Consider the following 27,662-nt stretch of genomic DNA (forward strand, 5'->3'; position numbering starts at 1 on the left):
GCCCTTCGGCCCATGATGTTGTGCCGAGCTTTATCTGAAACCAAGATCAAGCTATCCCACTCCCTATCATCCTGGTGTGCTCCATGTGCCTATCCAATAACTGTTTAAATGTTCCTAAAGTGTCTGACTCCACTATCACTGCAGGCAGTCCATTCCACACCACAACGACTCTCTGCGTAAAGAACCTACCTCGGACATCCTTCCTATATCTCCCACCATGAACCCTATAGTTATGCCCCCTTGTATTAGCTCCATCCACCCGAGGAAATAGTCTTTGAACGTTCACTCTATCTATCCCCTTCATCATTTTATAAACCTCTATTAAGTCTCCCCTCAACCTCCTCCACTCCAGAGAGAACAACCCTAGCTCCCTCAACCTTTCCTCATAAGACCTACCCCCCAAACCAGGCAGCATCCTGGTAAATCTCCTTTGCACTCTTTCCAGCGCTTCCACATCCTTCTTATAGTGAGGTGACCAGAACTGCACACAATATTCCAAATGTGGTCTCACCAAGGTCCTGTACAGTTGCAGCATAACCCCACGGCTCTTAAACTCCAACCCCCTGTTAATAAACGCTAACACACTATAGGCCTTCTTCACAGCTCTATCCACTTGAGAGGCAACCTTCAGAGATCTGTGGAGATGGACCCCAAGATCTCTCTGTTCCTCCACAGTCTTCAGAACCCTACCTTTGACCTGATGGGCCAAATGGCCTCCTTCTGCACTGTAGGATTCTACGATTCTAACATGCTGTACACCTCTCGATAATAAGAACATTCGAGGCTGATGAGACGGGTTTTTGATAGGAGAGAGAAACAGGCAGGGAAGTGGAGTTAAGGCCACAATCAAATCAGCCGTGATCTCATTGAATGGTGGAGCATTCCTGTTCCTATTTATTATGTTTAAGTACAACACACTGCGCACGTTTTGATAATTCTAATCCTGACCTGAAACCATAGCCTCGCCAGTGCTTCACCCAGATGTTATATAGGGTGGCACAGTGGTTAGCACTACTGCCTCACAGCGCCAGGGATCCGTGTTTGACTCTCGGCTTGGGTGACTGTGCGGAGTCTGCACATTCTCCCCGTGTCTGTGTGGGTTTCCTCCAGGTGCTCCAGTTTCCTCTGGAAAGATGTGCTGGTTAGGTGCATTGGTCCTCTGGTTCTTGATCCTTCCACCAATGGGAACAGTTTCTCCCTCTTGACTCTGTCCAGATCCCTCGTGATTTTGAACTTTTCCAAGGAAAACAGTTCCAACTTCTCCAATCTATCCACATAACTGAAGTCCCTCATCCCTGGAACCACCTGAACCTTTTCTGAAGCCATCATATCTTTCCTAAATTGCAATCTCCAGAATTGGACGCAATACTCCAGTTGATGCTGGACCAGTGTTTTGTAAAAATTCATTTTCACTCCCTTGCTGTTGTACTCTGTGCTGTTATTTATAAAGACCAAGATCCCATGTGCCTTTTTATCCACTTTCTCAACTTGTCCTGCCACCTTCAGTGATTTATGCACATATACACCCAGGTCTCTCTGCTCCAGCACCCACTTTAGAATTGTTTGTTTTATTTTATATTGTGTCCTATGCATTCTTCCTACCAAAATGAATCAGAAAGAGGCTATTCGGCCCATCGAGTCTGCACCGACCACAATCCCACCCAGGCCCTACCCCCACATCGCTACATATTTACCCACTACTCCCTCTAACCTACGCATCTCAGGACACTAAGGGCAATTTTTAGCATGGCCAATCAACCTAACCCGCACATCTTTGGACTGTGGGAGGAAACCGGAGCACCCGGAGGAAACCCACGCAGATACGAGGAGAATGTGCAAACTCCACACAGACAGTGACCCAAGCCGGGAATCGAACCCAGGTCCCTGGAGCTGTGAAGCAGCAGTGCTAACCACTGTGCTACCGTGCCGAATCATTTCGCGTTTCTCAGCATTACATTTAATCTGATACTTGTCCATTCCATCAGCCCCGTCTTTGTCCTCTTCAAGTTTAACACTATCTCCCTGACAGTTCACAGTCCTTCCAAGTCTTTCTTAATTCAATTTTTGCAAACACATTTCCAGCTTCATGACAGGTGGCACAGTGAAGGTATTCTTCCCATGTGACTCAGCCACAACTTCAGAAAGATCTGAATCCTTTCTCTCTCCACAGACACTGCCAGACCTGCTGAATTTTTCCAGCATTTTCCATTTTTATTTCAGATTTCCAGCATCCCCAGTTATTTGATTTTATGAGATGAGTAAAACGCTATCATTAAGAAACCCACCAACGCCTCTATTTTCTGAGGAGACTAAGGAAATACAACTGGAAGAATGCTTTCGATGATGCATCTGCAGAAGTTGGTGAGAGTCGTATGTCCGCTACGACTCTCACCAACTTTTACAGATGCATGATAGAAAATGGTCTCCTTCTGTACTGTCGGGATTCTATGGTTCATTCTCACTCTCTAGAGGACTCACTTAACTTGCTAATTTCCTGTTTAAACACCTGTAGAAACACATGCTATAAGTTTTCACATTTCTAGCCATCTTCCTCTCATAGTCTAATTTCTTTCTCCTGATTAACCTTTGGTCATTCTCTGCTGTTCTTCACATTCTAACCAATCATCTGGCCTGCAGTTATATGCTTTTTCCTTAAGTTTGACAGTTTCCTTAACTTCTTTAGTTAACCACGGAAGTGGGTCCTCCCCCTCCAAATATTTTTAATAGTAGAAATTTACTTATTCAGAATATTCTGAAATAGCCCCTTAAATGTCTGCCACTGCTTGTCTATTGATCTTTCCCCTAGCCTAATCTTCCAGTTCACTTAGCTAGCGCAACTTTCATGCCCACATAGTTGCCTTTATTTAAGTTTAAAATACTAGCCTTAGACCCACTCTTTTCCCTTTCAAACTATTCAGTCGTGTTGAAGCGGGGTTAGACAGTGTAGTGGCCAGACCAGTGTTGTACTGTGCATTGGAGCTTCATCGAACAATCCCTTCACTGCTTCCACTGTCCTGATTGTCACCTGAAGCGTGGTTCTGTAGGGATGGCCAGAAGGCTGTTTCCCAACATGGGTTGGTGTCCTGCCAGCCAGCATCCAAAACTAAAGGAAGGGTAAGACCTGCAGCCCACGCCAGCCTGCCCTGTGACGTGATGGTACGAAGACCGGAACTAAACACTTCTTCCTCTCTTTCCTCATTCTATCCCTCCACTCCCCGTTTCCCCCACAGTCACCGACATAGTCTGCTAATCAAGGCAAATAAACAGGCCCAAAGTCAAACCCGTCAGGCAACCAAAACCAGTCTAGGAGATCACAGATCAAATCTGATTTTCTGTACTTCACAATCTTTATCCTCGTCAAGAACTGGGTCCAGCTCCAACTTAAAGAATCTGAGAAACGTTGCAGGGAAAATTGCCGATCATTTTTGTCAAAAGACTGGGCGGAATTTTCCCGTCCCACCCACCACGGGAATCGTAGCGAGCGGGACATGGACCCTTGGGGGTGAGCGTGGCTGGAAAATCCCGCCCATCATCTCGCGAGCAATAATAACAGAAGCTTTGCCTTTTGCTGCTATGCTGTGAATGGCGTGTCTTTGTCTCTGCCCTTGTCTGTGTTCAGGTATCATCCTTGACCTGATGCATCTGAAGAAGCCTGGTGGGTTTGACATGTCTCTCTTTTACTGCGACATTGTCAGTGTATCAGAGGATGGGGATGCAGCTGTGCAAGGCGAGGGGTCAGCCAGGTTGGACGATCTGCTTCGGAAAGTGTGGGCCAAGGACTACAAGAAGAGGACCGTCACCAGGTCAGCAGTCACTCAGAGTAGCACCGCGTCTCCTGGGTCCTCGGAGAGTTACTAATGTACTCCCTGCGGACCTTGGCAGACAGAACGTCCGTGTTCATGCACACAATCTGCTCAAATGTACGGACGATCTTCATAGATTAGGCACTCAGGGCATGTTTCCACTTGCTGGGAAGAGCGAAACCAGAAGCCGTCAACACCAGGTAGTGACCAGGCCAGGAATGCAGGAGAAATTTCTTTACCCAGAGAGTGATGGGAATGTGGAACTTGGCTACCACAGGGTTGTAATGAATGGTGTAGCTGCGTTTAGGGAGAAGCTGGATGAGCATGAGAGAGAAGATCATTGGCTGGTTAAGCTGATAACGCTAAAGGGAGAGGGGAGGGAGAAAGTTCATGGGAAGCGGAAATACTGGCATGCAGCTGTTGGGCTGAATGGCCTGTTTCTCTGCTGCATCTCTTATGTTGAAACATCATAAAGTGCATCATGTTACTTTGACAGGAATCGGCCATACAAAGAATTGAGTACAGCACAGGAACAGGCCCTTCAGCCCTCCAAGTCTGCGTCTGGACACAGGATGCCTTTCTAAACTAAAGACCTTTTGTCTCTACGCGCTCCATATCCCTCCATTCCCGGCCTATTCATGTATCTGTTAAGATGCCTCTTAAACGTTGCTATTGTATCTGCTTCTACCACCTCCTCTGGCAGCGAGTTCCAGGCACTTACCACCCTCTGTGTAAAAAAACTTGCCTCTCACATCTCCTTTAAACTTTCCCCCTTTTGCCTTAAACCTCTGTCCCCTAGCAATTGACATTTCGACCCTGGGAAAAAGACTCTGACTATCCATTCTATCCACGCCTCTCATAATCTTGTAGACTTCTATCAGGTCGCCCCTCAGCCTCTGACGTTCAAATGAAAACAAATCAAGTTTGTCCAATCTCTCCTCATAGCTGATACCCTCCAAACCAGGCAACATCCTGGTAAACTTTTAATGTGGCGACCAGAACTGTATGCAATATTCCAAACATGCCCTAACTAAAGCTCTATACAGCTGCAACTTGACCTGCCAATTTTTGCACCCTATGGCCCAACCGATGAAGGCAAGCATGCCATACGCCATCTTGACCACCTTATCCACTTGTGTTGCCACTTTCAGGGAACTGTGGACCTGTACGCCCAGATCTCTCTGCATGTTAATGCTTCTAAGGGTCCTGCCATTTACTGTGTATTTCTCTACTGCATTGGACCTTTCAAAATGCATCATCTTTGATTTGATTTGATTTATTATTGTCACATGTATTGGTATACAGTGAAAAGTATTGTTTCTTGCGCACTATACCGACAAAGCATACCATTCATAGAGAAGGAAAGGAGAGAGTGAAGAATGTTACAGTCATAGCAATGGTGTAGAGAAATATCAACTTAATGCAAGGTAGGTCCATTCGAAAGTCTGATGGCAGCAGGGAAGAAGCTGTTCTTGAGTCAGTTGGTACGTGACCGTATCTTTTGGTGGAAGAGAGAATGTCCGGGGTGTGTGGGGTCCTTGATTATGCTGACTGCTTTGCCGAGGCAGTGGGAAGTGTAGACAGAGTCAATGGATGGGAGGCTGATTTGCGTGATGGATTGGGCTACATTCACAACCTTTTGTAGTTTCTTGCGGTCTTGGGCAGAGCAGGATCCATACCAAGCTGTGATACAACCAGAAAGAATGCTTTCTCTGGTGTATCTGTAAAAGTTTTTTTTAATACTTTTCCAATTCAATCAAATCCAATCCAATTCAGAGTCTCAACAAGTTGAGACATTTCAGATCCAGGCTGACAAGACAGGGCGAGCGACCAAACCACCCTGTCCTGGGCCTGATCTACATGAGCCAAGCTGATTGGAGAAGGGGGAGGTTCCTCCTCCAAGACTTGAGCTCATTTGCATCTTAGCCAAAAGGCCGAGATGCCGCTTTAAAAAATTGCTTCATATGAAACATATGAAGCTTCAGTGTAACCTAATGACCTCAACCAAGTGCGGCCGACCATGGGCTGCCGACCATACTACACTTGATCTTAACCAAAAGGCCGAGAAGCGATAAGTTGGTGAGAGTCGTAGTGGACATAGCAAATTTCCTTAGTCTTCTGAGAAAACAGAGGCGCATTCGTCTGGATTAAATTCCATCTTAGTCATGATGTGGAGATGCCGGTGTTGGACTGGGGTGAACACAGTAAGAGTTTTAACAACACCAGGTTAAAGTCCAACAGGTTTATTTGGTAGCAAACACCATTAGCTTTCGGAGCGACTCTGCGCTGTCATGTGTCTTGAAGGCCGCCTTGGGGAACGCTTACCTGAAGATCAGAGGCTGAATGCCCGTGACTGCTGAAGTGCTCCCCCACAGGAAGAGAACAGTCTTGCCTGGTGATTGTCGAGCGGTGTTCATTCATCCGTTGTCGTAGCGTGTGCAAGGCTTTCCCAATGTACCATGCCTCGGGACATCCTTTCCTGCAGCGTATCAGGTAGACAACGTTGGCCGAGTTGTAAGAGTAGGTACCGTGTACCTGGAGACTGTCTGGAGACAATACACATCTCTTTAACCTGTGCTTAATGCTCCCTCCACCCACATTGTCTGTATCTTTAAGATCTGGTTGGTTGTAGGGATTCGCATTCTAATCAGTATTCTGTAACTTGATTTTTGTGTCTCTGTGCCTTGTTTGAGAGCACATTTTCACTCCATCTGATGAAGGAGCAGTGCTCCAAAAGCTAATGGTGTTTGCTACCAAATAAACCTGTTGGACTTTAACCTGGTGTTGTTAAAACTCTTATTAAATTCCATCTGCCATTTCTCCGCCCAAGTCTATCCAGACTATCTATATCCTGCTGCATCCTCTGATAATCCTCCTCACAAACATTGGTAAACATAGCAACTATTTTCCACACACACTTGAACAGTGAGTTGAATGACCAGATCTGTTTTTTGGAGGTTAATTTGACAGGACAGAGCTTCCCTGCTCTCCAAAGTAAAGTTTATTTATTAGTCACAAGTAAGGCTTACATTCACACTGCAATGAAGTTACTGTGAAATTCCCCTAGTTGCCACAGCCTGTTTGGGTCAATGCACCTAACCAGCACATCTTTCAGAACGTGGGAGGAAACCGGAGCACCCGGAGGAAACCCACGCGGACACAGGGAGAATGTGTAAACTCTACACAGACAGTGACCCGAGGCGGGAATCGAACCCAGGTCTCTGGCGCTGTGAAGCAGCAGTGCTAACCACTGTGCCACCGTGCCATCCTCCATGTGATGCTGTGGGATCTTTTACATCCAGCTGACCAAGTCGTCAGGACCTTGGCTTAAACCCCACCGCCCCCCATCCCTAAACTGCCGCCTTCTTCAACCGCTTAATGTGCATCAGAATGTCTTTGTGTTTCAGCCCCTGTTAAACTCTCTGTTCCGGTGCCGCTTGTATTTGATGTCCTGTTTTTTTTTGTTTTGTTTTGGCCAGGCTGAACCTGAAGCTGGGAGAAGGCGTGGAACTTTCAGTCGGAGTTTACAATCTCATGCGGAGTGCCAGGAAACCCAGTGCCGCCCGCCTGTACCGAGAAAGCAACGAGCCCGTCAAAACCAAAACCCGCTGGTTTAACGGGGAGACGGGCAGTCTGCTCCTGCCCAGCGACACCAAGAAGGCCCAGGTAAAGGACGGTGAACCTATACCGTGCTGAATTAAAACGTCAACTCCTGCCTGACCAAAGGCAAAACACTGCGGATGCTGGTAATCTGAAATACAAACAGAAAATGCTCTTTCTTAATTCATGAACGAGATGTGAGTTATTGTGCATCCCTAATTGCCCTCGAGAAGGCGATGATGAGGCTTTGTCTAAAACTGCTGCACTCTGCGGTGTGAAGGCACATCCACAATGCAGTTTCATCGTGACTTTTGACACAACTGAGTGGCTTTCTAAGTCAATCAGAGGGTAGTTGAGAGTCAGCCATGCAGTTCTGGATCCTCAGACAGGCCAGACCGGGTAAGGACGGCAGATTTCCTTCTCTAAAGAGCATTAATGAACCAGATGGGTTTTTAACAACAATCGGGTAATTTCATGATCACAGACTAATTTCCCCTTTATTATACAGCTCTGGCGAAGGGTCATCCAGACTCGAAACGTGGGCTCTTTTCTCTTCTTACTGTGCTTACCCCAGTCCAACGCCGGCATCTCCACATCATGACTACCATCAACGCCGCAAACTGCCGGTTCCAAGTGGAGAGGATCTCCAAGAAGATCGCACATATCGACACAGACATCAAGTTTCTACAAACATGCAAGAAAGCAGACAAGATAGCGAAAGGACTACGGATCACGAACCCACTCAGGTCAACCTATAACACGGACTACGCTGAGAGACTGTGCCGTCGCACCTCTCTCACCCTCCTCAAACACCTCATACACCAACTTTACAGCAAACGCCGCAGCCTGGAAACCAAGATCGAATCCATAGTCTCAACTTGCGCTCAGGATGCAGACCAGCTGCGAAACTCTGCCAAGCAGACGAGACAAAGGAACTACACCATCTACATGCACACCAAGAACAGGAAACTTGAGAAACTCGGCATCACCAGCAGCAGCAACCAAGCCCCCCCCGGTACCACAGTAGAAAACAGCACCACTGCAGGGAAGTCCATTGTCAACTTATCGGACGACACACTTCAGCCAGATGAAATCGAAGTTCTCAGCCGAGGGCTCAACTTTTGCCCCACTACCAAAATAGACCCCATCAGTCTCGCAGCGGACACAGAGGAATTCATCAGGCGAATGAGGCTGCGGGAGTTCTTCCACAAACCCCAAGAGGCCAACAGCGAACACAATGAGACAGCTAATGAACCGGAACAGCAGACAGAGAGACCCGCAGTGCAACCGAAGAGGAAAGAGTCGAATTGGACTCCTCCGGAAGGCCGCTGCCGTCGACTTGACATGTATGCCCAAGCCATCAGGAGGTGCGTCAACACCAAATTCATCAGCCGCACTCACAAGACAGCACCGAACATCACCCAAGCACAACGCAACGCCATCCACGCTCTCAAGACCAACCGCAACATTGTCATCAAACCAGCAGACAAAGGGGCCATCGTCATACTGAACAGAACGGATTACTGCAAAGAAGTGTACCGACAACTGAACAACGAGGAACACTACAGACAGTTACCCACAGATCCGTCAAAGAACACACCCGTCAACTCAACACTCTGATCAAAACCTTTGATCTGGACCTTCAGAGCACCCTCCGTGCTCTCATCCCACGTACTCCACAAGTTGGAGATCTCTACTGCCTCCCAAAAATACACAAGGCAAATACACCCGGCCGTCCCATCGTTTCAGGAAACGGAACCCTGTGCGAGAACCTCTCCGGCTATGTCGAGGGCATCTTGAAACCCATTGTACAAAGAACCCCCAGCTTTTGTCGCGACACTACGGACTTCCTACAGAAACTCAACACACATGGAGCAGTTGAACCAGGAGCACTCCTCGTCACAATGGATGTCTCGGCACTCTACACCAGCATCCCCCACGATGATGGCATTGCTGCAACGGCCTCAGTACTCAATGCCGTCAACTGCCAGTTTCCAGATGCAATTTTACAACTCATCCGCTTCATCCTGGACCACAATATCTTCACCTTCAACAACCAGTTCTTCATCCAGACACACGGAACAGCCATGGGGACAAAATTCGCACCTCAATATGCCAACATCTTCATGCACAGGTTCGAACAAGACTTCTTCACCGCACAGGACCTTCAACCGATGCTATACACTAGATACATCGATGACATTTTCTTCCTTTGGAGTCATGGTGAACAATCACTGAAACAACTATATGATGACATCAACAAGTTCCATCCCACCATCAGACTCACCATGGACTACTCTCTGGAATCGGTTGCATTCTTGGACACACGCATCTCCATTAAGGACGGTCACCTCAGCACCTCACTGTACCGCAAGCCCACGGTTAACCTCATGATGCTCCACTTCTCCAGCTTCCACCCTAAACACGTAAAAGAAGCCATCCCCTACGGACAAGCCCTCCGAATACACAGGATCTGCTCGGATGAGGATGATCGCAACAGACACCTCCAGACGCTGAAAGATGCCCTCATAAGAACAGTATATGGCGCTCGACTCATCGATCAACAGTTCCGACGCGCCACAGCGAAAAACCGCACCGACCTCCTCAGAAGACAAACACGGGACAGACAGATACCCTTCGTCGTCCAGTACTTCCCCGGAGCGGAGAAGCTACGGCATCTCCTCCGGAGCCTTCAACATGTCATTGATGAAGACGAACATCTCGCCAAGGCCATCCCCACACCCCCACTTCTTGCCTTCAAACAACCACGCAACCTCAAACAGACCATTGTCCGCAGCAAACTACCCAGCCTTCAGGAGAACAGTGACCACGACACCACACAACCCTACCACAGCAACCTCTGCAAGACGTGCCGGATCATCGACACGGATGCCATCATCTCACGTGAGAACACCATCTTCCAGGTACACGGTACCTACTCTTGCAACTCGGCCAACGTTGTCTACCTGATACGCTGCAAGAAAGGATGTCCCGAGGCATGGTACATTGGGGAAACCATGCAGACGCTACGACAATGGATGAATGAACACCGCTCGACAATCACCAGGCAAGACTGTTCTCTTCCTGTGGGGGAGCACTTCAGCAGTCACGGGCATTCAGTCTTGGATCTTCAGGTAAGCGTTCTCCAAGGCGGCCTTCACGACACACGACAGCGCAGAGTCGCTGAGCAGAAACTGATAGCCAAGTTCCGCACACATGAGGACGGCCTAAACCGGGATGTTGGATTTATGTCACATTATCAGTAACCCCCACAGCTTGCCTCCTGGGCTTGCAGAATTTCACCAGCTGTTCTGTCTGGAGACAATACACATCTCTTTAACCTGTGTTGAATGCTCCCTCCACCCACATTGTCTGTACATTTAAGACCTGGCTGGCTGTAGAGATTCGCATTCTAATCAGTATTCTGTAATTTGATTTCTGTGTCTGTTTGCACTGTTTGAGAACAGATAACCACTCCATCTGACGAAGGAGCTGTGCTCCGAAAGCTAATGGTATTTGCTACCAAATAAACCTGTTGGACTTTAACCTGGTGTTGTGAGACTTCTTACTGTACTTACCCCAGTCCAACGCCGGCATCTCCACATCTTTTCTCTATTCACAGATGCTGCCAAACCTGCTGAGATTTTCCAGCATCTTCTCTTTTTCTCCCCCAGTTGCTGTGGTGTGGTTTGAACTCGTGCCTCTAGATCGACGGCATGGTGGCACAGTAGGTTAGCACTGCTGACTCACAGCGCCAGGGACCCGGGTTCGATTCCTGGTTTGGGTCACTGTCTATCTGGAGTTTCCACGTTCTCCCCGTGTCTGGATGGGTTTCCTCCGGGTGCTCTGGTTTCCTCCCACAGTCCAAAGATGTGCGGGTTAGGTGGATTGGCCATGCTAAATTGCCCCTTTAGTATCAGGGGGACTAGCTAGAGTAAATGCATAGGGTTATGGGGATAGGGCCTGGGTGGGATTGTGGTCGGTGCAGACTTGATGGGCTGAACGGCCTCCTTCTGCACTGTAGGGATTCTCTGATTCTATCATTAGTCAAAACCTCTGAATTACTCATCCAGGAATATAACTCCCCTGTTATTGTATCCCTTGTGCGTACTGTACAGAGAGAAACAAGAGTTAATGTTTTAGGTCGATGACTTTTCTTTACAACTAGCCCGCGTTAGACATGCCACAGGGTTCAAACAGGTACAGAAGGAAGGTATGCACGGAGGGCTGGAAAGAGTGAAAGGGGAGGCAGCAGAGATTAAATAACAGAAGAGACAATGGTGCAAGGCAAAGATAGAATGGTAATGAGATGAGTAAATAAAGAGAAAAAGAACTTGTATTCATTAAAATAGCGCCTTCCACAACTTCAAGATGGCCCAAAGCACTTCACAGCCAATGAAGTACTTCTGAACTTTCCTGCAGACAAAAGGAATATGCCCAAGCCTTGCACCTGTTTTGAATTATCTGGCAGCTTGAGGAGCCGAGAGCTCCCCATTGCTTTCTCCATGGCAAGACCTCGGCCAATCAGAGTCGACTTGTCAACCAATCAACACCCTTTTCTCCTGTGGTATAAATTGTCACAATTGTTTGAAATTTGACCTTCTGGGGTTTGTCCTGATGAGTGCAAGACAAAAAACTTCGACAACCTGTCTCCTTGTTCAGCATTGGTTTCGAAGTTTAGCCACTGCTGTAATGTAGGAATCTTTCTACTTACATTTGACTCTCTGCATCCCTTTCACAAACTGATTCCCTGCCTGTAACTTGCTTTATTATTTTAAAATAAGGATCAGTACGAGGTATCATTTTTATTTTCTGCTCTGTCTTTAACTGGTTACCTGTTTAAAGTTAAAAGTTTATTTATTAGTGTCACAAGTAAGGCTGACATTAACACTGCAGTGAAGTTACTGTGAAAATCCCCTAGTCGCCACACTCCGGCACCTGTTCGGGTAACGCTGAGGGAGAATTTAGCACAGCCAATGCACCCTAACCAGCACGTCATTCGGACTGTGGGAGGAAACCGGAGCACCCGGAGGAAACCCACACAGACACGGGGGAGAACGTGCTGACTCCACACAGACAGTGACCCAAGCTGGGAATCAAACTCGCGTCCCTGGCGCTGTGAAGCAGCAGTGCTAAACACTGTGTCACCCTGCCGCCCCGTTTCTGGGATACGCATCACCCTTCTTCCAATGTCCTGAATATTTTGTACCATCATAATCCAGACAGCCAGTGGGAAGAGTCTTCCATCCCTTTGCTCTTTTTATACCGAGATTAACTTTCCATTTTTCAGTCACACCTTCACTGGATTAGCTCTTTGAAGAAGAGGCATACGGACCCGAAATGTTAACTCTGCTTCTCTCTCCGTGCACCTGCTGAGCTTTTCCAGCATTCTCTGTTTTTATTTCAGATTTCCAGCGTCCATAGAATTTTGCTTTCACTTCATTGAGTTTATCTGCTTGATGTGGTTACATGACCATCTATATTGATGGATTATTCCACAAAATATGTCCAGCCTAATGAACAGAGCGTGCTTGAGCCTCTGTGTTCTTTAACAAAATAACACAGAGGCTGTGTTACTCATGACGGTGATCACTCATATCACACAGTGTGACCTAATCCAGAAGAGGATCGTTAGGGCGGCACGGCGGTTAGCACTGGTGCCTCAGCTCCAGGGACCCGGGTTCGATTCCCGGCTTGGGTCACTGTCTGTGTGGAGTCTGCACGTTCTCCCTGTGTCTGCGTGGGTTTCCTCCGGGTGCTCCGGTTTCCTCCCACACTCCAAAGATGTGCGGGTTAGGTTGATTGGCCATGATAAATTGCTCCTTAGTGTCAGGGGCACTATCAGGATAGATACATGGGACTACAGGGATAGGGGCTGGGTGGGATTGTGGTCGGTACAAACTCAATGGGATGAATGGCCTCCTTCTGCACTGCAGGGATTCTATGATTGCCCATCCCCAGTTGCCCTTGAGAAGGTGATGGTGAGCTTCCTTCTTGAAACGCTACAGTGCATGTGGTGTAGGTACACCCACTGTGCTGTTAGGGAGGGAGTTCAGGGATTTTGACCAAGCGACAGTGAAGGAACAGCCAATATATTTCCAAGTCAGGATAGTGAGTGGCTTGGAGGGGAACTTGTAGGTGATGGTGTTCCCAGGTATCTGCTGCCCTGGCCCTTCTAGATGGAAGTAGTTGTGCATTTGGAAGGAGCTATTGAAGGAACCTTGGTCAGTTCCTGCAGTGCATCTTATCGATGGTACACACGGCTGCCAATGTGTCCGTGGTGGAGGAAGTGAATGCTTGTAGAAGGAGTGCCAGTCAAGCGGGCTGTTTTGTCCTGGATGGTGTCAAGCTTCATGAGTGTTGCTGGAGCTGCAAGTGGAGAGTACTCCATCACTCCTGACTTGTGCCTTGTAGATGGTGGACAGGCTTTGGGAGGGTCAGTGGGCGAGTACCTCGGAAGATGTTGCTCTTTCATATAATTTAAACCTGTTCTTGTTCTTTTTGGTTCCCAGGTTTATGGACAGAGGCAGATTGTTCTGGAGAAAGAGGAAACCGAGGAATTGAAGAGATTTGATGGCCCAGGCTTGGTTCTCATTGGTTTCAAGCCATTGTCACTCTTAAAGAAGCACCACCACATCAGACCCCCACAGTTCATTTACCCAGATGAGACGCTGATAACAGGTAACCCTCAGCCGCTGTTACTGCTGCCCTTTGGCCAAGTGGGCATGGCTCTACCCAGGGTATTTATAGAGCACAGGGTCCAAACTTCATCCCCCTTCTCCTCAGTTAGCTGATGGTTCACAAGACAGATTCATGCAGATAATGATGGGAAACCCTGCAGTGGCAGCGAGAAGTGTTAAAACGTTAGGAGCTAATGTTCCAGCATGAAGGAATCCTACTGGAGAGAGAGAGAGTGACATTTTATATATTTACAATGCAGCCGTAATATAGAGCAGATGCAAATATGTTATCGGATAGAATACCCCTCCTCTAGAATCCCCCTACCCTAGAATACCCTGTATAGAATATAATTACGCTAGAAAACCCTGCATAGAATATAACTATCCTAGAATACCCTGAAGAGTATACCCTATCCTTGGGAGCTGTATCACTGATTGTTTGATGCTACCTGAGCATTATTATATCTTAAGAGATGAGAAGATGAATTTGAGCTCATTGTAACTGGTCCACTTCCTCTCATTACAGCATGCGGTTACATACTGAATGGCGTTAATGTGTTCTCTCCACTGCTCTGGATCATAGATCACGCCAACGATTTCTCACACTTTGAATCGAGGAGTCAGATGCTGAATCCTATTACCCTGGTTAGAAACATAGAAAATAGGAGCAGGAGGAGGCCATTCAGCCCTTCGAGTCTGCTCCATCATTCATTATGATCATGGCTGATCATCCTTTTCGATATTCTGTTCCCATCTTCCCCCCCATATCTTTTTATCCTCTTTGCCCCAACCAAGTGCTATATCTAACTGCATCTTGAAAACATTCAATATTTTGGCCTCAATTACTTTCTGTGGTAGCGAATTCCACATATTCACCACCCTCTGGGTGAAGACATTTTTCCTCATCTCTGTCCTAAATGATTTAGCCTGTATTCTTAAATTGTGATCCATGGTTCTGTACGCCGCCCCAAAAAATCCCTGAGTTGCCACACTCTGGCGCCTGTTTAGGTACACCGAGGGAGAATTTAGCATGGCCAATGCACGTCTTTCGGATTATGGGAGGAAACCGGAGCACCCGGAGGAAACCCACGCAGACACGGGTTTCTATGAGATTCCCCCCCCACCCTCATTCTTCTGAACTCTGGTGAATATAATCCTAACCGACTCAATCTCACCTTGGGAGTCAGTCCCACCATCCAAGGAATCAGCCTGGTAAACCTCCGCTCTACAGCAAGAACGTCCTTCCTCAGATAAGGAGACAAAAGCTGCACACAATATTCCAGGTGTGGTCCCACCAAGGCCCCATATATATGCAACCAGACACCCCTGCCCCGTACTCAAATCCTCTCGCTATGAAGGCCAACATTCCATTTGCCTTTTTCACCGCCTGCTGCACCTGCATGCTTAACTTCAGCGACTGGTGCATGAGGACACCCAGGTCTCATTTCGCATTCCTTTCTCCTAATTTATGGCCTTTCAGATAGTAATCTGCCTTCCGTTTTTGCTACCAAAGTGGATAACCTCACATTTCTCCAAATTATACTGCATCTGCTGTTCATTTGCCCACTCACTCAACTTGTCCACATCACACTGAAGCATCTCTCCATCTTCCTCACAGCTCACCCAGCTTTGTGTCATCTGCAGATTTGGAGATATTACATTTAGTTCTCTCATTTAAATCATTAATTTATATGTAGTGAATAGCTGGGGCCCCAGCACTGATCCCTGCGGTACCCCACTAATCACTGCCTGCCATTTGGAAAAAGACCTGTTTATTTCCTACTCTTTGTTTCCTGCCTGCCAACCAGTTTTCTATCCATCTCAATACACTACCCAATCCCATGCACTTTAATTTTACACACTGATCTCTTATGTGGGACCTTATCTGAAAGTCCAAATAAACCACATCCACTGGCTGCCCCTCATCAACTCTACTAGTTACATCCTTGAAGAATTCCAGTAGATTTGTCAAGCATGATTCCCCTCGTGTAAATCCATCTGACTCTGTCCTGTCCAGCCGCTGTTTACCAAGTGCTCTGCTATTAAATCCTCCCCCACTACCGACGTCAGGCTGACTGGTCTATAATTCCCTGTTCTCTCTCTGCCTCCCTTTTTAAATAGTGGGGTTACATTAGCTACCCTCCAATCCATAGGAACTGTTCCAAAGGCTATAGAACCTTGGAAGATGAATACCAATATACCCACTTTTTCTCAGACCATTTCCTTAAGTACTCCGGGGTGTAGATTATCGGGCCCTGGGGATTTATCAGCCTTCAAACTCAATTTCCCCAACACCATTTCTCTACTAATATTAATTTCCTTCAGTTCCTCCCTCTCCCTAGACCCTGTGTTCCCCAACTTTTCTGGTACGTTATTTGTGTCCTCCTTTGTGAAGACAGAACCAGAGTATGTATTGAGTTGGTCAGCCATTTCTTTGTTCCCCATTATAAATTCCCCTGTTTCTGACTGTAAAGGACCTAGTTTGTCGTTAACAATCTTTTTCACCTCACACACCTAATAGAAACTTTTACAGTCAATGTTTATGTTCCCCGCAAGCTTACTCTCGTACTCTATTTTCCCCTTATTAATTAGTCCCTTTGCTGAATTATAAACTGTCCCAATCCTCAGGTCTACAGTTTTTCTGGATCATTTGTATGCCTCTCCCTTGGACCTTTAACTATCTCTAATTTCCCTTGTAAGCCTTGGTTTGGCCACCTTTCCAGTTTTATTTTTGTGCCAGACTGGATTAAATAATCATTCCTTGAATGTTTGCCGTTGCCGATCCACCATCGTCCCCTTAAATAACATTTCCCAATCTGTCAAAGCCAACTTGTGCCTCATATTCATCGTAGTTTCCTTTATTAAGATTCAGGACCCTAGTCTCAAAATCAACTACCTGACTGTCCACCTCGATGAAGAATTCTATCGTGTTATAGGGGATGAAGTAACAATTTGACTTTATCGTTGCCACTTGCTAAGCAGCTCAGAGAGGTCAGCCCCCCTGGTCCTTTCCAGCAGCCTTTGGGCCAGCCCTGGTGCCCGGTGCTTATTGTTCTGAGCTGTGTTTATGTTTCACATTCCCAACAGGAAGCACCACTTTATTCAGCGCACTGCTCACCAAGTGCCTGGAGGAGGACGTGTATGCTGTTTGCCGCTACACTCCCCGGAGGAACACCCCACCCCGATTTGTGGCATTGGTCCCACAGGAGGAGGCGCTGGATGATCAGAAAGTGCAGACCATCCCTCCAGGTCAGTGACACTGTCTCTCTCGGATCGCTCACTGACTGGGTGAGTACACTTGATTTGTCTCTCCTTTCTGACTGAGTTATGGTCACACCAGTACCACTGAATCTCCGGCACCTTTTCTGCCTGACCACATATGATAATTATTCACACACTATTTGTCTATGGAGGGCATCGTAGCTGTTGCCTATCCTACCCCCACTCACCTTCCCCACACACACACCACATACCACGTGTATACACACACCACATGTGCACACACACACCACACATACACACATAGCACACATTTACACACATCTCACGTACACACACGCACCACACGTACGCACGCACCACATGTACGCACGCACCACACGTACGCATGCACACCACACGTATGTGCGCACCGCACGTACACGCATGCACCGCACGTATGCGCGCACCGCACGTACACACACATATATACACACAGTGGAGCCTGGCTGATTGTGTGCAGCTCCAATGCAGAGAGGAACTGAAACCAGATATTTGATTTGATTTATGATTGTCATGTTTATTAGTATACAGTAAAAAGTATTGTTTCTTGCGCGCTATGCAGACAAAACATACCGTTCATAGAGAAGGAAAGGAGAGAGTGCAGAACGTAGTGTTACAGTCACAGCTCGGGGTGTAGGGAAAGATCAACGTAAGAGAAAGATAGCACCACAGCCTGGGCTTGGACTCAGATGAACTAACTTCAGATTTCTATAGTTCAGAGTTACAGCGGATACATGTTACAGTGGGTGGATGAAAATTGAAGATTACATAATAACTGCTGAGAGTAAATTGATCCAATCTATAAAGGGGAAAAGATTGCAGGGCTGGGGGAAAGAGAAGGCTCTTGAGACGCATTGGATAAGCTCTTTCAAAGAGCCAGTATAGCCATGATGGGCTGAATGGCTTCTATGCAGTGTCATTCAATGAATCATTTACCATCGCTGTAGCCCTGCATTACATTGGCAGTGCAGTGATTTTAGACGTGGGTCTTCACTTGTGGTTTCCTCCCTGGGAACAGTAACCTGACGATAGGCAGAGTTTTTTAAGCGATGTTGATTGAGGGATGAATACTGGCCGAGACACCAGGGAAAACTCCCCTGCTGCTCTTCAAAACAGGGTCGTTAACATCCACCTCCGAGGGATGTGGGGACCGCAGTTTTCTGTCACGTCTGAAAAGCATTGAAGTACGCGAAGAATCCAAACACCCCACAGAGCTGCAATCACCACTCACACACGCACCCAGGGACCTGGGTCAATTCCCAGCTTGGGTCACTGTCTGTGCGGAGTCTGCACGTTCTCCCCGTGTCTGCGTGGGTTTCCTCCGGGTGCCCCGGTTTCCTCCCACAGTCTGAAAGACGTGCTGGTTAGGGTGCGTTGGCCGTGCTAAATTCTCCCTCTGTGTACCCGAACAGGAGTGTGGTGACTCGGGGATTTTCACAGTAACTTCATTGCAGTGTTAATGTAAACCTACTTGTGACACTAATAAAATAAACTTTGAAACTTTAAACTTTAAAACTTTACTAGTCGTAGCTTTGACCTGATTTCTGCAAAAACGCGAATGTTCATCCCAGGTCATCCCATCAAACGCAACTCCTGAGTCGGGCAGAGTGGGCGTGTGAAATGCTCACCGATTCCTGGTACAAACAAAACAAAAAGTATTGTTTTCCCATCAGGATTCCACCTGCTTTATTTGCCTTACGCCGACGATGTCAGGAAGATCGGCTTTACGGAGAAGCGAGTGGCCAGCGAGGATCAGATCGAGAAGATGAAATCAGTGGTGCAGAAGCTCCGGTTTAAATACAGGTCAGTCGGAGGTTCCAGCGATACTTTCTGCGCCTTTAGGGGATCACTGTCTGTGCGGAGAGTCTGCACGTTCTCCCCGTGTCTGCATGGGTTTCCTCCGGGTTCCTCCCACAGTCTGAAAGGTGTGCGGGATTGGCCGTGCTAAATTGCCCCTCAGTGACCCAGATGTGTAGATTAGAGGGACTAGCGGGGTAAATACATTGGGTTACGGGGATAGGACCTGGGGTGGGATTGTTGTCGGTGCAGACTCGATGGGCTGAATGGCCTCCTCCTGCACTGTAGGATTTCTATGATTTCCCCTGTGCAGATGAACAGGAAATTTCTGCAAATTCTCCTTAAAATAAAATGGTGACCATTTCTATCCCTCTGGATTAGGCCTGAGAGCTTTGAGAATCCGGTTATTCAGCGGCATTTCCGTAATCTGGAGGCACTGGCCCTCGATTTGAAGGAACCGGAAGAAGTTGAAGATTTGACACGTGAGTATCCTGCTGTACAGCTCGTACCCACTGCCCAGCAGCAAAAGGAATTAATTTGATTTGATTTATTATTGTCACATGTATTAACATACAGTGAAAAGTATTGTTTCTTGCGCACTATACAGACAAAGCATACCATTCATAGAGAAGGAAAGGAGAGAGTGCAGAATGTAGTGTTACAGTCATAGCTAGGGTGTCGAGAAAGATCAACTTAATGCGAGGTCGGTCCGTTCAAAAGTCTGACAGCAGCAGGGAAGAAGCTGTTCTTGAGTCGGTTGGTACGTGACCTCAGACTTTTTCCCGACAGAAGAAGGTGGAAGAGAGAATGTCCGAGGTGCGTGGGGTCCTTGATGATGATAAGGAATGATAGTGATTATGATAAGATAGTGATTGTAAAGACTAAAAAAGCCCAGCTTTCACACGTAGTCTGTAACAGAGCAGTATATCGGGAATATTTCCCATTGGATTCAGGGCCCCGGGGCGGGTATGAATATTGGGTAATTGTTGAATCCAGTTGTAATGCTCCCTGGGGGGCAGAGAGGGGTTGCTGGGGGCATGAAGAGGGGAGAAATATGGCAAAGTGGGGGGGGGGTTAGGGTGGGGGAGCTGGGGGATGCGGAGAGGAGAGTCAGTGTATCAGCAAATGCATATTGTGGCAATTACAGTAATTGCCTTATTAAAGACAGGCGATGGTTATTGACTCAACCTCTGAAAGAGTATAAATGGACACAGCAGGAACAGATACTGTGGGGGAATCAGAGGAGCTTGTATCTGTACTGAGCTGTATGTAGAATAAACTTGCTGAAGGAAAAAGACCAGCTGCTGTATTATTCCTCCACTGTTAAGAAGAGGGAGCTCGGGGGGGTGGGGTGGGGTGGGGGGGGGTGCAGAGCTCAGGGGAGGGGGGGGCAGAGCTGGGGGGAGGAGCAGATAGGGGGGAGAGAGGGGGAGCTGGGGGGAGAGGGGGAGCTGGCAGGGAAAGGGGGAGCTGGCGGGGAGGGGGAGCTGGGGGTGTTGAGCTCCAGCTGACGAAGGGGCAGCGCTCCGAAAGCGAGTGGCATTTGCTACCAAATCAACTTGTTGGACTTTAACCTGGTGTTGTTAAACTTCTTACCGTGTTGGAGAAGGGCAGCTGAGGGGAGTGGGGGTGAGAGAGAGGGGGTGCTGGGGAAGAGAGAGAGGGGGTGCTGGGGGAAGAGAGAGGGGATGCTGGGGAAGAGAGAGGGGGTGCTGGGGAAGAGAGAGGGGGTGCTGGGGAAGAGAGAGGGGGTGCTGGGGAAGAGAGAGAGAGTGGGTGCTGGGGGAAGAGAGAGGGGGTGCTGGGGAAGAGAGAGGGGGTGCTGGGGAAGAGAGAGGGGGTGCTGGGGAAGAGAGAGGGGGTGCTGGGGAAGAGAGAGGGGGTGCTGGGGAAGAGAGAGGGGGTGCTGGGGAAGAGAGAGGGGGTGCTGGGGAAGAGAGAGGGGGTGTTGGGGAAGGAGAGAGAGGGAGCTGGGGGGGGGGGGGGAGAGAGGGACCTGGGGGGGGAGAGGGGGAGCTGCGGGGGGGGGGAGGGAGTGGGGGAGCTGGGGGGGAGGGGGGAGAGGGGGTGCTTGGGAGGGGAGAGGGGGAGCTGGGGGGGGTGAAGAGAGGGAGCTGGGGGGGAGAAGCGGGGGAGCTGGGGGGGGAGAGAGGGGGAGCTGGGGGGGGAGAGAGGGGGAGCTGGGGGAGGGGGGTGGGAGGGGGGGACCTAGGGTTGGGGAGGGGGAGCTGGGGGGAGGGGGGGGGGTGGAGATGGGGAGTGGGGGTGGGGAGAGGGTGGAAGTATACTGTGAAAGGTCTGACACTGGGAAGTTCCGAAGAACAAAAGGACCTTGGCGTGTTTGTCCATAGATCTCTGAAGGTGGAAAGGCAGGTTAATAGGGTGGTGAAAAAGGCATATGGCACACTCGCCTTTATCAATCGAGGTATAGATCACAAAGCAGAGAGGTCATGATGGAGTTGTATAGAACTTTGGTGAGGCCACAGCTGGAGCACTGTGTGCGGTTCTGGTCGCCACATTATAGGAAGGATGTGAACGAACTGGAGGGGGTGCAGCGGAGATTCACCAGGATGCTGCCTGGGATGGAACATTTAAGTTATGAAGAGAGGTTGGATTGGCTTGCGTTGTTTTCTCTGGAGCGGAGAAGACTGAGGGGCGACTTGATTGAGGTGTTCAAGATTATGAGACAGGATGGATCGGGAGCAGCTGTTCCCCTGAGTTGAAGGGTCAGTTACGAGGGGACACAAGTTAAAAGTGAGGGGTGGGAGGTTTAGGGGGGATTTGAGGAAAAAGGTTTTTACCCAGAGGGTGGTGAGGGTCTGGAATGCGCTGCCTGGAAGGGTGGTGGAGGCGGGATGCCTCACATCCTTTAAAAAGTACCTGGATGAGCACTTGGCACGTCATAACATTCAAGGCTATGGGCCAAGTGCTGGTAAATGGGATTAGGTGGGCAGGTCAGGGCATTTCATGCATCAATGCAGATTTGATGGGCCGAAAGGCCTCTTCTGCACTGGAGGATTCTGTGATTCTGAGCTGGGGGGCAGAGAGGGGGAGCTGGGGGGCAGAGAGGGGGAGCTGGGGGGCAGAGAGGGGGAGCTGGGGGGCAGAGAGGGGGAGCTGGGGGGCAGAGAGGGGGAACTGGGGGGCAGAGGGGGAGCTGGGGGAGCCAGAGGGGAGACGGGGTGCTGGGGGGGAGGAGGAAAGGTAGAGAGGTGGAGAAGGGGGGTTGGAGAGGGAGAGCCGTGGCGGGGGGCGGGGCTGGAGGGAGCGTGGGGGGAGAAGCTGGGGGGGGGGTGGAGAGGAAGCTGGAGAGGTGCAAATAAATGACTTTGATAGAGGAGCGTAATAGGGGAAATCGTCTTTTCCCCACACAGTGCCAAAGAATGATGTTATGGACAGGAGAATCGGACAGCTGGCAGAGGAGTTCCTGGAGCTGGTTTATCCCCCGGGCTATAACCCAGGTGCAAAGAGCCAACAGAAGAGGAAGCTCAGTGAGTACTGCGGCAAGGGGAGCAAATTAAATGTTGTGTCAGTAAATGCTCCGCGTGGGATACAAGTGAGCCACACGGACATGGAAATCTCTGCTCAATTCTCTCAGAACTGAACCAGCTGGTCGCCAAAAGAAACAAAGAATTGCATTTCTTTAGCGCCTTTCCTCAGGACATTGTAAAACACTACAGTCAGTGAAGTGTAGTGGCCGCTGCAATTTATTACAACCCTGTTAGGAACATTTATAGAGAATTAACTGACCATAATTACCTGACAGAACTACGTCACTAGATTTCAACTTTTTCAAATAAAAACAAACTTTATTGTATTTTAGAGTTAAACAAAGCACTATTAACTCAACACCGCAGTTTATCATTCCTCATGCCTGTGAACTCAGTTCAACTTTGTGCTCCCTGCCCAAGAATTCCCCTATACGTGGCAAGAATATTGAAGGTGCATTCACTTCTGTAGAAACCAGCCCGTGAGGTATGCCACAGCCCTCCAGAATTCACTTTATCGTTCCTTCCTGTTAGTTATTTCCTGAGGGAAGGTTTTATGGGGATCCTGCCCATTGATTTTTGGCAAAGCAACCTTCCAACCTTTATTTAACATCACACAACTGTGGAGGTTCAGCTTCTTGTTCTGGTGGCTGGCAGGTACCCAACTTGCTCCTCAGAGTTTCCAAACAATTCTGTTGACTGCTTTCGGCCTCAAGGTTCTGGGGTGGACGACTGTAGATAATCCAGGGAACAAATAGCTGTTTTATTATACAGGACAGATGCAAGAATATCAAATTTCAAAGAGCAGCAATTAAAGATTATCAGTCGGGCTCGTAATGTGGCCCATTTACGCCTGCTAGAAATTACGTGTATTCATATGGAGGGACCTGTCCTCTACAGGCAAAAGGAACATGTCCAGGCACTGCCCTTTTTAATTAAATGGAAGCATGGGGAGGGGGGGGTCAATAGTTCCCTGGCGCACCCACCATGGCAATACCTCAACCAATCAAAATCGATATGCTGACCAATCAGCACCCTTTTTTTCGTGGAGTATAAATTTTTACTCCCTTTGAAATTTGGCATTCTTGTGTCTGTCCTGATGAGTGCAAGATGAAAAGCTTCGACAGCACGCCTCTGTTTTTGCAGCGGTATTCAAATCCAGAGGAAAAATGTGGGTTCAAATGCCCACCATGACTGTCTGAGAATTCTAAGCTAGTGTTTGTTTTTTTAAAACTTGATCAATATAAAGTAGCTCCTGGTAAAAGTGACCCCAAAACCTGTCAGATTGTCAGAAAAATCCAACGACCGAGCTCATGTCTATTATGGAAGGGGGTGGCACGGCGGCACAGTGGTTAGCACTGCTGCCTCACAGCGCCAGGGACCCGGGTTCGATTCCCGACTTGGGTCACAGTCTGTGCAGAGTTTGCACGTTTCTCCCCGTGTCTGTGTGGGTTTCCTCCGGGTGCTCCGGTTTCCTCCCACCATCCCGAAAGACATGCTGGTTAGGTTGCATTGGCCGTGCTAAATTCTCCCTCAGTGTTACCCGAACAGGCGCCAGAGTGTGGTGACTAGGGGATTTTCACAGTAACTTCATTGCAGTGTTAATGTAAGCCCACTTGTGACGAATAAATAAACTTTAAACTTGCTGTCTTTACCAGCCTGTCCTCCTGCTGATTCCAGTCCCAATGAGGCTGACAGCTGAACGTTCTCTGAATTAACTTGGCAAGTCCCACACAAAACTGCCCTATTCATGGCAACTAAAGAAGGGCAATAAATGCCAGCGATGCCCGCTCCTCCAGAATGATTATTGTTTTACTGTCCCTTATAGAACATAGAACAGTACGGCACAGAACAGGCCCTTCGGCCCACGATGTTGTGCCGAGCTTTATCTGAAACCAAGATCAAGCTATCCCACTCCCTATCATCCTGGTGTGCTCCATGTGCCTATCCAATAACCGCTTAAATGTTCCTAAAGTGTCCGACTCTACTATCACTGCAGGCAGTCCATTCCACACCCCAACCACTCTCTGAGTAAAGAACCTACCTCGGACATCCTTCCTATATCTCCCACCATGAACCCTATAGTTATGCCCCCTTGTAATAGCTCCATCCACCCGAGGAAATAGTCTTTGAACGTTCACTCTATCTATCCCCTTCATCATTTTATAAACCTCTATTAAGTCTCCCTTCAGCCTCCTCCGCTCCAGAGAGAACAGCCCGAGCTCCCTCAACCTTTCCTCATAAGACCTACCCTCCAAACCAGGCAGCATCCTGGTAAATCTCCTCTGCACTCTTTCCAGCGCTTCCACATCCTTCTTATAGTGAGGTGACCAGAACTGCACACAATATTCCAAATTATAAACAATGAACAGGTGTTAAGTAAATTTAAAAGTAAAGTTTATTTATTAGTGTCGCAAGTAAGACTTACATTGACACCGCAATGAAGTTACTGTGAAATTCCCCTAGTTGCCACACTCCGGCGCCTGTTCGGGTAACACTGAGGGAGAACTTAGCACGGCCAATGCACCCTAACCAGCACATCTTTCGGACTGTGGGTGGAAACCGGAGCACCCGGAGGAAACCCACGCAGACACGGGGAGAATGTGCAGACTCCGCACAGACAGTGACCCGAGCCATAATTAACTGAAGTGGAATTGCACGGTGCTGTTTCTTATTAGCCGAATATTCAAGAGTGGGGCCATTGTTTGTCTTCGGTACTTCGGAGATTTGTCACGGTGACTGTCTGAAGAATGAACTGCTGTTCTCTGTGATCAGGCGACGCAGCCGGGGGAGCCGAGAAGAAGCCAAGCGTGGAGGTGTCGCTGGGGAAGGAGGAGGTCAGGCAGTACCTGCGGAGCGGGACGCTGGGCAAGCTGACCGTGCCGGTGCTCAAGGAGGTCTGTAAACAGTACGGGCTGAGGGGCAGCAAGAAGCAGGAGCTGATCGACGCCATCACCGGTCACTTCGCTGAGAACTGACCGCGGTGGAATTCAGGCCATGGCCTGGGGGGGAGCGGGGGGAGGGCGGGGGGGGCTGCGGGTCATGTACGAGCAGCGGAGACTGTCGGATTTAGCTGGGGAAAAGACCCAACTGGCCTTCCCAACTGAATCAAAACATCACAGGAACCTTCAAACAGTGACCCCACCTCCCCCAACCCCCCCCCCCCCCCACCCCCCGCCCCACCGCAGCGAGCAGCCAGTATCCAAATCAGCTCTGATCCAAATATAACAGAACCAGGACTTGCTCTGACTCCATGATTCCGACCATCTGCGTAATGAGGAGAGCCCAGACTCTCCTTCCGAGGCCTCCAGGATATACAGGCCACCTCGCTGACAAGGAACTCAGAAATCTGCCCCCGGGATATTTTTGTACCTGTTGAATTTGTCACAAGTTTATTTTATACTTTGTGTTTTACAGGCCACCTGTAACCTACTCACATCCAACAAAACCCAGTCCTGGGAAAGTCACTGCCACGTCTGAATATTATTTTCCTCCCTGTTATTTTTACCGGGGGGTTGGTGAGGAAGCCCCGGACTTGCTTATGGCAGAAAGGTACCTGTTAACAACCAGCTGGCACCGCCCAAGGGTAGTATACTGACCCTTGGCTGCGCTCTTTACACTTGTAGTTCTAGTGAGTGGAGAGAGAAATAGGCAGCACGGAGCTGCAAAGGTTAACCTAAACATGCAAGATCCATGTGCGGGCTGGGTGGATTGGCCATACTAAATAGCGCCTTAGTGTCAGGGGGATTAGCAGGGTAAATATGTGGGGTAACGGGGATAGGGCTTGGGTGGGATTGTAGTCAGTGCAGACTCGATGGGCCGAATGGCCTCTTTCTGCCCTGAAGGGATTCTATGATTTTTTTTAACAACGGTACAAAGTAATAACGAGGTTTTGAGACCTCGCTTTGATGGGAACAGTTACCGTATCAGATCAGTAATCTCTCGCTGGAAACAGAGGCAGGCCATTCAGCCCCTCGAGCCTGTTCTGGGTGAAGGCAGTTAGGGTTGCTCTGAGGTGAAAAGTTCAAATCAAATACAAACCATCTCTTCTCGCATTTCCCTCGCACGCGAACCAACCTCCAATCCTGATTTTGGCTGTCTGTATTTTTATATAAGTGACAAGATGTTCGGATGAGACGTGAGCACTCGGGTAGTGCACTAGAAAGCTTTAGATTGGCTAAGAGGGAGTTGAAGAGCGAGCTTAGAAGGGCTAAAAGGGGACATGAGAAGACTTTGGCGGATAGGGTTAAAGAGAATCCTAAGGCGTTCTATAGGTATGTCAAGAACAGAAGGTTGGTTAGGGCAAGTTTAGGGCCAGTTATAGATGGCAGAGGGAAGTTATGTGTGGAACCGGAGGAGATTGGTGAAGCATTGAACCAATATTTCTCTTCGGTGTTCACGCAAGGGGACATGAATATAGCTGAGGAGGACACTGGGTTGCAAGGGAGTAGAATAGACAGTATTACAGTTGATAAGGAGGATGTGCAGGATATTCTGGAGGGTCTGAAAATAGATAAATCCCCTGGTCCGGATGGGATTTATCCAAGGATTCTCTGGGAGGCAAGAGAAGTGATTGCAGAGCCTCTGGCTCTGATCTTCAGGTCGTCGTTGGCCTCTGGTATAGTACCAGAAGATTGGAGGTTAGCGAATGTTGTCCCATTGTTTAAGAAGGGGAACAGAGACTTCCCCGGGAATTATAGACCGGTGAGTCTCACTTCTGTTGTCGGCAAGATGTTGGAAAAAATTATAAGGGATAGGATTTATAGTTATTTGGAGAGTAATGAATTGATAGGTGATAGTCAGCATGGTTTTGTGGCAGGTAGGTCGTGCCTTACTAACCTTATTGAGTTTTTTGAGAAAGTGACCAAGGAGGTGGATGGGGGCAAGGCAGTGGACGTGGTATATATGGATTTTAGTAAGGCGTTTGATAAGGTTCACCATGGTAGGCTTCTGCAGAAAATGCAGATGTATGGGATTGGGGGTGATCTAGGAAATTGGATCAGGAATTGGCTAGCGGATAGGAAACAGAGGGT

At 48.4% G+C, this 27,662-nt stretch overlaps 1 protein-coding gene across 1 annotated transcript; it reads left to right on the plus strand.

Moving 5' to 3' along the window:
- Nucleotides 1-3,622: 3,622 nt before the first annotated feature.
- On the plus strand, nt 3,623-25,642 carry LOC144487939 (X-ray repair cross-complementing protein 5-like). The gene is made up of 8 exons (XM_078205993.1): nt 3,623-3,803; nt 7,283-7,469; nt 13,916-14,084; nt 17,171-17,332; nt 19,018-19,147; nt 19,523-19,623; nt 22,516-22,632; nt 25,405-25,642. Exons 1-8 carry the CDS (start codon nt 3,637-3,639, stop codon nt 25,605-25,607), a joined length of 1,236 nt encoding a protein of 411 aa, XP_078062119.1. The 5' UTR covers nt 3,623-3,636; the 3' UTR covers nt 25,608-25,642.
- Nucleotides 25,643-27,662: the final 2,020 nt, after the last annotated feature.

This window comes from Mustelus asterias, unplaced genomic scaffold (assembly GCF_964213995.1).
Source record: "Mustelus asterias unplaced genomic scaffold, sMusAst1.hap1.1 HAP1_SCAFFOLD_1147, whole genome shotgun sequence".
Taxonomy (NCBI): domain Eukaryota; kingdom Metazoa; phylum Chordata; class Chondrichthyes; order Carcharhiniformes; family Triakidae; genus Mustelus; species Mustelus asterias.